The sequence below is a fragment of the Anguilla anguilla genome, chromosome 12 (assembly GCF_013347855.1).
Source record: "Anguilla anguilla isolate fAngAng1 chromosome 12, fAngAng1.pri, whole genome shotgun sequence".
Classification (NCBI taxonomy): Eukaryota; Metazoa; Chordata; class Actinopteri; order Anguilliformes; family Anguillidae; genus Anguilla; species Anguilla anguilla.
This window is the reverse complement of record NC_049212.1, coordinates 31540065-31549929: the sequence shown is the minus strand read 5'-3', so window position 1 is coordinate 31549929 and position 9865 is coordinate 31540065. Positions and strand designations below refer to the sequence as shown.

Sequence of the window (9865 nt, the reverse complement as noted above, 5' to 3'; positions counted from 1 at the left end):
GAAACTCGTTCTTGCTACGCTGCTGTGCTCCATTACCGCTTCACTTAGAAAATGAAGAAATCGTTATGCACTGATCAACTATTAAATCTGGTACCACGATTTCCCATCTGCTTCTGCATGTTGTGGCTATAAAAAAAAAATCCACTGCCTTGTACTGACTACACCAAGCAAGTGCAGAAACGGCCAATTTGACTGGAGACGGATCCAGAATCACTGTTTGAGTGCGCAAATCTGTCAGTATGCACAAACACTATCACACTTGCAGACATACTCGTCCCTTGGGGGAGATGGTGTGGTTACGCACTGTAATCTGTGTCCTGGTGTCAGAATGTTCTGTGGGAGCTGTGGCGACGGGTTTTGAGTCGGAGAAGCTGCAGCAGATGACGTGAGGAGGGGAATGTCTCTGGGCTGGGCAGGGGCTAGAGAGTGGGAGGGAGGGGGCGGAGGGATTGTCACAGCCGCCCCTAGGCTGAGGCCTGAAAACAGGGCCCGTTTGAGAGCAGAAAACAAAGAAATAAACAAGATGATTTGTTCGCTTGCACACACAGACTCACGAATGAAAAGGCAGGGAGGGAGGAGGCCTGGAGGCGGATGGGGGTGAAAGAGGAGGGAGGTGGGTGGGTGTGTGTGTGTGTGTGTTGGGGGGGAGAATGGGGGCGTAGCTGTAATGTCACAGTCCATCCCATTGGTTAAGAGATCTGCCAATCACCCAACTTCCTCCTCAGGTCTGGCAAAGTTCAGAAAGTAGAGTTGGAGACAGAGCAGAGGGAGGGACACTCTCTCTCTTTCTCTCTCTCTCACACACACACATACACACACATCGACACACACAACCAGAAACTGAAACAGAGCACGACTTGTAAAGCAAGCCCAACCAGGCGCGCTCTCTCTCTCTCTCTCTCTCTCTAGCTCTGTGTCTCTCTCTCTCCCTGTCCTCGACTCTCAGTTTCCTGCTTTGCTAGGAGGCCATTTTGTGCTGACTGCAGTCCGGGGCAGTTAACTTTTCATTGTTGCCTTTTGTTTTGTTTTGTTTAGTTTTTTGTTTTGGGTCCCCTCCCTCTTGTATTGTCCTGTGGGCTGCGTTTGGACTTTCTCCTCTACAGAGCGGCTCCTTCCTCTGCAGTGGGGACACTGGATTTCTCCACTTGCTGGCAGCCACTTACACCTCTCCTGCTGTTGGTTTTGAAGAAGGGAGACGATTTGTGAGCAGGTACCTCAGAGCAGGGGCAGAGGATCTTTTGCGCCCCTGGAGAGGGTGGGGGGCACGGAGAAGGACAGAGAGACCCAGAGCTTCACCCTTTCTGCCTACGGGGAGATCCTCCAGCACCCACCGCAGCGGCCCCGTCCCGCTCCCGCCTGCGGGATGGCCAACGCCAGTCCCTGTCTGCCCTCGGGGCCCCTCTCCCAAGTCTTCTTCCCCCAGGGACGCCCCTCGCCCCCGGGGTCTGTGATAGTCCAGCACGGGACCCCCGTCGCCATGCCCTCCGCTGCCGCCACCTCCAGCCCGCACCCGCCCGGAATCCAAACCATGGACCTCGGCTTCGGCCCGGGACCCGGGGGTGCGGCCGCGCAGCCGACGCCCCCCGCCCCGACCGGGGTGTCCTTCATCATCCAGATCGGGCTGTCCCGCGAGTCGGTGTTCCTGCCCCAGACGGCCGACCTCGCCTACATCAAGCAGATCGCCTGCTCCATCGTGGACCAGAAGGTAAGCCACCATCGTGGGGTCCCGTGCCCCGTACCCCGCGCCCCGCGCCTGCCTCCCCTGGTACCGCTAGCCCCGCCGTACTGCAGCCGACGGCTACGAGTGAGCCCGAGCGGCGGGCGGGGGGGGGGGGAGACCGCGGCGCTAGCCCACGTCCTAATATGGAAGCGCGCTTAGCGGCAAACGCTCGGTCTCCATGTCACTGTTTGTTTTCGGTTGACATGATGATCTCATGCTCCGACACACGAGACTCGGCAGTGTTTGGCCACGGATGTTTTATGCCCTTGTATTGCTGTTTTGCGGCAGCACGGCACGTTCTGGTGCGCTGAGTGAGCGTGTGCCACGGCTTTGCCGGAGTAGTCTGTGGTTTGTCTGCTTGCTTCTGATGCCAAACACCCCTGCAGCTGTACGCAAACAGCTAGCAAACCCTCCGCGAAGCGAGCTGTGTTTACATGGAGCCGGGCAAGGTCGGCGGGGAGAACCACAGTTTTTCTGCTGAAAACAGCGATGGCTTGAGGAGCCCCTGAAGACCTTGCTGCAACGGGTCACAGCATTTACATGCTGTCGCTAGAGGCAGGTTTTTGGCTGACATACCTGTCTGCTTGCAAGAACAAGAACTGTGAATTCATATGAAAAAAACATACACCCAAGATGAGCTATACGTCAATGCTAATATCTTTTGTGTTGTGCTCCAAACCCTCAGATTTGTAGGCATGTTTCTGTGATGGGAGGGAAAAATCAATTAACAGTCATATTTGGTAGTTTGCTTTGCGGTTGTTTTGATGCTGACAGCTCTGTGGTAGCCATTTTCCAGGAATGTGTATAAACTGTCAATTTATCCGTGCCACTAATACGGAAAAGTTTGACCCCGTTAAAGTTGAGGAAGGTAAATGTACAGCTTTGGCACCAGCGAAGCTCTTTATAACGCTGAATAGTAAGACTTAAATATGAGCACAGACTAGATTAAAGAAATCCTTCCGTAAGGAACCAATCAAGGGAAATTTTGTTGCGTGTGTCTGCTCGTTTATCACTTTGCATGTCTTCCTTCTTCCTTCTGTAAATCTTCTCATGCAAAACGAGCTATTCCATACAGATGAGATTCTGGGGACCTGAATGAAAACTGATTTTTCACATATTTTACGTACGTGAACACTGGTGCTCAGATACACATCGCCAGTCAGATTCTTTTTGCTATTTTGCTGATGAACAGACCTCTGTGATCCAGGGCAACTTGCCGTGGGAATATTGCACTTTCCACATTGTGTGTCTAGCTAGCCGTCTAAACACATTGCTCAAGTGTGAAAATACGTAGTTTCACTCGGACTCAGACTTCTGCCTCTAAGTCCACTCCCCGAACCGCCAACCGCGTTAGCCAGCACAGGCTATTCTGCGCATTTATAGCCTCTGTATGTACAGCAAACCACAGGAAAGTCTGCGTCGCCCATAATTGCCCGGTGTTTATGCATTCAACACTGTCGCCCGCCTAATGTAATTTCTCCACCGTCTGGCTTCAGAAGAGCTCAGTCCTTGGCCCCAAACTTTCCAGCATTGGCACCAGTGAAGCTCTTTCTGTCACCAGCCACAGAAAGCTGGGGAACCGTGAGTCACGGCGAGCAGGACTAGTTCAATAGTGGCTGTGTTCCCCTGGAACTTTTTTTCGTTTTCCATTCATTTGAGATTAAGTGGCGTCCCCTCCCTGCCTGGTCCCCACCCCTCACTCCCCGGAGCGAGAGGGCTGTCCGACGGCTAGCTGGCATCTCTGAATTTATTCCCCCTTTCCACCCCTGTGGGTTTGTGTGTGGGGAGGCTCACACGCCCCCCCTCGCTCCCCCCCCCCCCCGCAGTCTCCCTGCCTGTGCGTTGGAGGTGCGCAGCAGCCCCCATTGTCTGAGAGATAAAAGGGAGGAAATGAATGTAGTTTCCTCTCTGTGCTTTCACAGCGGTGGCCTCCCTCTCTTAGCCTTCCCAGGGGTCCCTCAAGATCCGGGACCCCTCTTCTGGCGAAGGAGGAAGATGTGGTGGTGTTTGGAGGGGGTGGGGTGGGGTGGGTGGGTGGTGGGGTTGTATCTGAGCACCATTGTTCACGTATGAAAAATTTGTGACCTGCTTCAGTTTTCAATCAGGTCCCCAGGCTCTCATCTGCATGGAATAACTGTTGTTTTTGCATGAGAGATTTACAGAAGGAAGAAGGGGTTCGAAGCCCCCCCCCCCCCCCCCACACACCCCTTGGCCATTGTTCCCTCGCATGTGTTTATGGCTGAGGCACACCCTGCTCCCTGAACACAGCACTCTTGTTAAGGCTCAAAACGCCTCTATTAAGCTGCTAAGCTCCTAAGAGCTGCAGGGGCTTTCGCAAGGTGTTTTAGTGTTAGATTACGCGTGGCCATGGGGTTTAGGGTCGCCCACACGACCCTAAACCCCATCGGGGGGGTTTGGGGGGTGGGGGGGGGGGTGGGAAAGATTCCTGGACGCCACCCCCGTCCCCTTCTTTACCGCTTTGTGATGGCCACCGCACCCGCAGCTGTCACCTATACCGTTCCATCTATCCAAGGAAGAAATTCGAATGAGTTGAATTTGCTGAGTTACAGTAAAATATGGCTTAATAAGGGTTAATATCAGATGCATTTAATGCATGCTTGTGTATCTCTGTGTGGATGGCAGAGTGACGGTAAGGTTGTGGGTTGAACCGTCCCATAAATTTCTCATGTAATTATAGCCAGTTAGTTACCTCGGTTACCCGAACACGATCGCTGTCAACGCGCATCTTGCATTTCCTCAAGCGCGTTGGGGCGTATCCTTCACAGACTGATCTTCCGGAGTCTCCGCCTGAATCTTGTCAGCATCTTAGACGGATGGAATGCAGAATAAAACTTGCGAAACCACGGAGCAGAACAGACGTTGCAGTCCCTCCATTGGTGGAAACGAAACGTGAACTTCCCCGGCTGGAATCCACACGTTCACCCAGTCTGTTGTCCCTTTTGTCGCTACGCTAATATTTTTGTAATTGCTTTGTGTGGACAGGTTATGTAAGTGTTCTGAACTGACTCGCGTAATTAGATTCCCTCTCTCTCTCTCTCTCTCTCTCTCCATTAAAGATTTGATTGAATAAAGTTTATAGTTTGTTTGAAGTTTTGAGTTTGCTTTTGCTCGCAGTGGCGGCAGCAGGCGGAGCCGGGTGCAGGCATTGGCGACAGGCGAAGTTGCCTAGGGCGCCGTCCGCCTGGAGAGGTGCCAATCAAAGGGGAAAAATTTTTGAAATCCATGCGATGTTTCCTTGATAGTCAGTGGCCAAACCCCACCCCCCCATGACCCGGCCCGGCCCGCCCCGGCCCGCCCCGCCCCAGCCCGCAATCCTTACCTCTCCCCAGTCCACAATCTGGCCTAGGGTGACGGAAAGGCTAAAGGTGGTGTTGCGTACGAGAATGTTAGCGACGCGCTTTCTCAGAGCCAGCTGCTGGCTCTCGCTAGGTCTCCAGGTCTTCCCTCACGCCCGAGCCTCGCCGTGTCATTGGTTAACTGTACGGTGCGTGAGGGCCTGCGGGTTTTCAGCCACCTGGTGCGTCGGGCTGTCTAGCCGTGCGGTTAGCGTGACACATCGGATGACCTGTGAAGCCTGGCAGAGAGCCTGTCGAGTCCCTGCGCCTGTTTGAATTGAGATTACAGCTGCTTTCACCACAGCCTTTTTATTTATTTTTATTTTTTTTAACCTTGAATGAGTCACTCCTTCTCGGAGTTGCTCAGACTGGAAAGTGACAGGCCGAGCTCTGTTGCTGTCACAGTTCGGCCTTCGACTGTCGTCTCTTTGTGTTCTTGAATGAAACCATTAAGGCTCCTTTTTAAAATGGCTGTTACCAATCTCTGTGTTCATGTGTCATCCTTTAATTCTTTTTTTTTTTTTTCTTGGAGCTGTAGAAAAAGCTTCACCCCCGCATGTGGTTTTCCTCACAGATTTCTACATTGGAATGCCCCCCCCCCCCCACCAATTACACCTTCAGACGCTCCTTTGAATTCCCATGTGATTCGCGGTTTTGAGATCCCATTTAAACTGCCTCGAACGACCACTTCCGCTATCTCTGAAACCTCGCAAAGCATTTCAGTTTCTGCATTGTTTCACTGTAGAGTTCTAGAACCTTCATGCATGTCTGACTTTTGTTTACATTTTTTTGGGACCCGCACACATTGCTGTGTGTCTGCACTCGCAGGTTCAAAGCCTGCCCATTTGTGCGTTTGTGCTGTTTGAATTTCTCCGGTGTGCCGAAGCCTGACAGCGGATGACGAAGGGCGGTGTGAGCTAAGTGCCGTCAACTAGCCATAAAAGAGCGAAGCTTAATGAACCTCACGCTGAGCGGCGTTGGACTGAGAGACCGAGAGAGAGAGAGAGAGAGCGTGAAGGGGGGAGAGAGAGGGAAAGAGAGGGAGAGATGGTGTTCAGCAGCGGAAGTCCCCAGCGACAGGCAGCTGTAGTCAATGCTCCTGACGTTTCCTCCGGCCAGTGGAAGAATCCCAGGTGCCGCCGCAGTTTCCACTGGTTTTCTGGAACGCCGCGTTCCTGCCTCTCCCCTTCGGAGTGGAGGAGAAAGGAGGACGTTTCCCAGGAGCCTGCCTGCCGTTCCTGTGTCCCGTCCGCCGAGTCACCGGCAGTGCGGTCGGGCTGCCCTGTGGGCGTGTGTGAGGGCTGATGGTCCTGATAGACGTGTGGGCTTGCCGGCACAAAGCCTCACAGGCAGCCCCCATTCTCACACAACTGCTCGTTTAGATAAGACATCTCTAGCCAGACCAGTTAGGTTTCACTAAGGCAATTATTTCTCCTGTGAACGGTGAAGCCACACGCACTCGGGACAAGTCCACCTGGTGTAATCAGAAATGCCGTAAGATCCAGTGCGGTCATCTGACCTTTCCTTTTAAGGAGTTGAGTCCCGTGTAGTTTTTATACAGGACTCGCTCTTCAGTTCAGTCCAGCGTAAAACAGGTTTCTTTCATGTTTTTGGAGTAAACATGAAAGCTACCGCGGGGGTGATAACAATCATTGACAACAGTCACAGGCAGCCAGTCCATCCCCTGATCTTATTGTGTGCCTGGAAGAGACTCCATACATAGAGCATGAATAGATTCAAAGGCTCCCTGATGTTTTAGTAGTCCATGGGCTTGGCTGTTGTGCTGGGTGAATGGTCACAAGCCATTTCAACACACTGGACGTGGTACTTTGCTGTATTAACTGTTCTGACAATCCCGCAGATGCTAATGTTCACCGAATCAACGATTGAACCAGTTGGCAAATTGTTGCCTGAACAAGTGAGGTGTAATTATGTTTATGCTTGCTGGCCAGAGAAGCTGAACAATGCTTGCGAAGTAGCTGTCTAAGGACGAAAAATCGAATCATAACAGCTAATGTCCTGTTGTATTTTAATGTGCCCACTGGAATTTTAGAAACATTTATATAACTGTTTAACATAGGTCTGTGCCAGTGATAGCCTGTACTGCATATTTAGATAGTGAAGTAGGCTATCATTTATTTGATGTATGTGCTCTGTATACTTTAATTTTTTCCCCAGTGTTTAGTAAGAAACAATGTAGCTTGGTGGATGTCTTGGCAAAACAAATCAAGTTTTCTATGCTTGATCAGGCAATTTTATGGCTCTGTTCACAGATGTCTAAACGGAACATTTCTGGAAATGTTTCAGTGGCTGGAGAAACTTTTCCAGAATGTAAACTCTGTGCTGTCTTTCACCCACGACCCCTAAACAAGAAAGTTCTAGAACATTACCAGTTATGAATGTGAAAAGGTTCTTACTGGCTTAAAGAAGGGGGCCCCAAAGCTGCCCCCACACCCAGATTATACTGTGAATTTCATGTCTGGTACTGGGGGGGGGTTAGCTTATTTTGTCTCAAGCCTGATGGAGATCCTCTGCTTTGACTGTCTCTGTCCCACTGGGAGTTAGATTACACCCATGGCGTAGTCAGAAATGGACAAGCTTCTATTTGATTCTCATCTCATTTATCTTATTTACTGGTTTGCCAGTACGGTCTGTCATATGACATTTTGGGGTTTTCTCTGTCTGACTGAGTGGTTCTGAACCTAGTCCGATTGCTATGGTGGCTATTTGTTTGAAGCAGTTTGACTCTTCTGTCGTTCAGGCAGTTGTGTTTATTGCTACTGTGAAAGCATGACCTGCCCCACCCCCACCATCAAAACAGACTGCTCTGACTTCAATGGGAGAACCCCCCCACCCCCCCAGCTAAAATCCTGAAGCATATCGGTTGTTCAGTGAGATTTCTCTTTCAGACCAGGGCGTGTGTGTTCACACTGATCCGACAAGCTGGAGTTGCTTTGAATTCAGGAATTTAAGCCTGAATTCACAGAGGTCTAAATTCAGTCGGTGTCCTTCCTCAACTTTGCCTCGTAGTGAAAGGTATCATTTTTTCTTAACAACCACGATTTGGGAAGTGCAGCATTCACCAAAATCAACAGGCCAAAGTGTGTTTGTGATGAGAAAAACAACTCTTGATTTTAATTGATTTAAAGAAAGAAGAAAAGAATGTGTGTGTGTAGTTGAATACGTCCTGCGCCTTGTTCCCCCCTTGCAAAAAGGAAATTAGCTTTGTGTACTCAGTGGATACTGTGTGCTCATCCAAATCCGTTTCTTTGCTCTCATTTGCATTGTAGCGGAGTCATTTTGCATGGGGGGGGGGGGGGGGTTGGTGTACGGGTATTGTATTTCCTGCCAGCAAGTTCTCTATCAGCTTTGGCGCGCACGTCAATTTGACTATTCAAACTGCCATTCAACACGTCTGGATTTCAGCTGGGAATGGGAAAGGTCAGCAAGTCCCCCCGGGTCAAAGAATCAGGACAAACCTTGGCCGTCTTTTACAGAACCACTCCAGGTTAATTACTAAGAATTGAACCAACTTTCCTTGTTGAGCTCAGTTTGAACCTAGTCAAGGAAAATGCAATTGGCTCAGGAAACAGGGTCTGTTCTCCAGCTAACATTTTTCTGTCAAAGAAATTGGTGATCCTTCCTACTTTAAGGAAACTCAGCTCTTTACTTGGTACTATAAGTGAGTACACACCTCGGCATGTGCTTGGGGTTTCAAGCATATTGCCTTCAGACTGCCCAGATATTGATCCTTCACACAGACATCAAGCTAAAGGTCAACTACGAAGGTACATGGTACACACCCTTCCTTTTTGATTTCTCTGAATGCTTTCAGTGAACCTTTTTTAGTGTTTATTTTTGTTTTCAGTTCCTGTGACCATTAAAATTGTATCAGAAAGTAGCACTGCCCTTAACTCATTATAAGCTTGTTGTTTTAGCTTCAGATTTATTTTCCAGATACACCGTAGCATGCGGTTCTATTTTTTTAAAACTGAAAGAGCAATGGCACATCTACTTTACACCTGGTAAAAAGCTGTCTTTGTTGGATTATGCTCATGTTATGGGAGCCAACTTCCTCAAAATTCTGCTAAACACAATATAAACAGGAGCGTGTTTTAAGCCGCTGGGCCGTAGACGTCACAGTTACGACGTCATCGTTGCTTAGAGGGCTGTTTACGAACGAACCGAGTCAAGTCTGACTGGTTCCAAAATTTAGCCATTACGCCGCATCACACCTCTTTCTGCAGTCACAGAAATGATTTACCACTCAGTTATTTTACAGACGTGCACAACCTGGGCTATTGTTAAATTCAGATGAGGCAAATGAATCATGGAGGTGTTTTCCTTTTGTCTTTAAGTATATACCTTCAGAACCTTTTTTTAATATCATCATGGAAAAGGCTTTGGCAGGCACACATTAGTTCTATTTTCAGATCAAGATATAAACAACACACAAAAGCAGGAATACTTGCATACCATAATGAATAGGTGTAGTCGTAGCTGTTTTGTAATACAATTTAAGCAGCAACATGAGGTGGTAATTCACAATGAATGTGTAAAGCTTCAAGACAGGTTGCAGGGAGTGATGAATTCTTTCGAGTTAAAAGCTGGCGGCTAGAAAACTAAGCCTTCACCACTGAGTGAAGTTTGCTGATGAAGCGCAGGGATTCAGTTTGATCTCAAAACAGCAAACTGTACCCCTTTCGCTCAAGACCAGAGACAAAAGGAAAACTCTTTCCCTGTTTGTACAGACCGTGAGCTGTGGGTCAAAGCTGGGGTCTCTCTCTCA

The 9865-nt window shown here is 49.5% G+C and overlaps 1 protein-coding gene across 1 annotated transcript in view; it reads left to right on the top strand.

Annotated features, from left to right (window-relative positions):
• Nucleotides 1–751: 751 nt before the first annotated feature.
• The window catches only part of prkd2 (protein kinase D2), a 43227-nt gene continuing 34113 nt past the window's right edge, over nucleotides 752–9865 (top strand). The window contains exon 1 of the mRNA XM_035385287.1: nucleotides 752–1705. Within this exon, the coding sequence (XP_035241178.1) occupies nucleotides 1364–1705 (342 nt within the window). The 5' untranslated portion in view covers nucleotides 752–1363. The remainder of the gene's footprint in view (nucleotides 1706–9865) is intronic.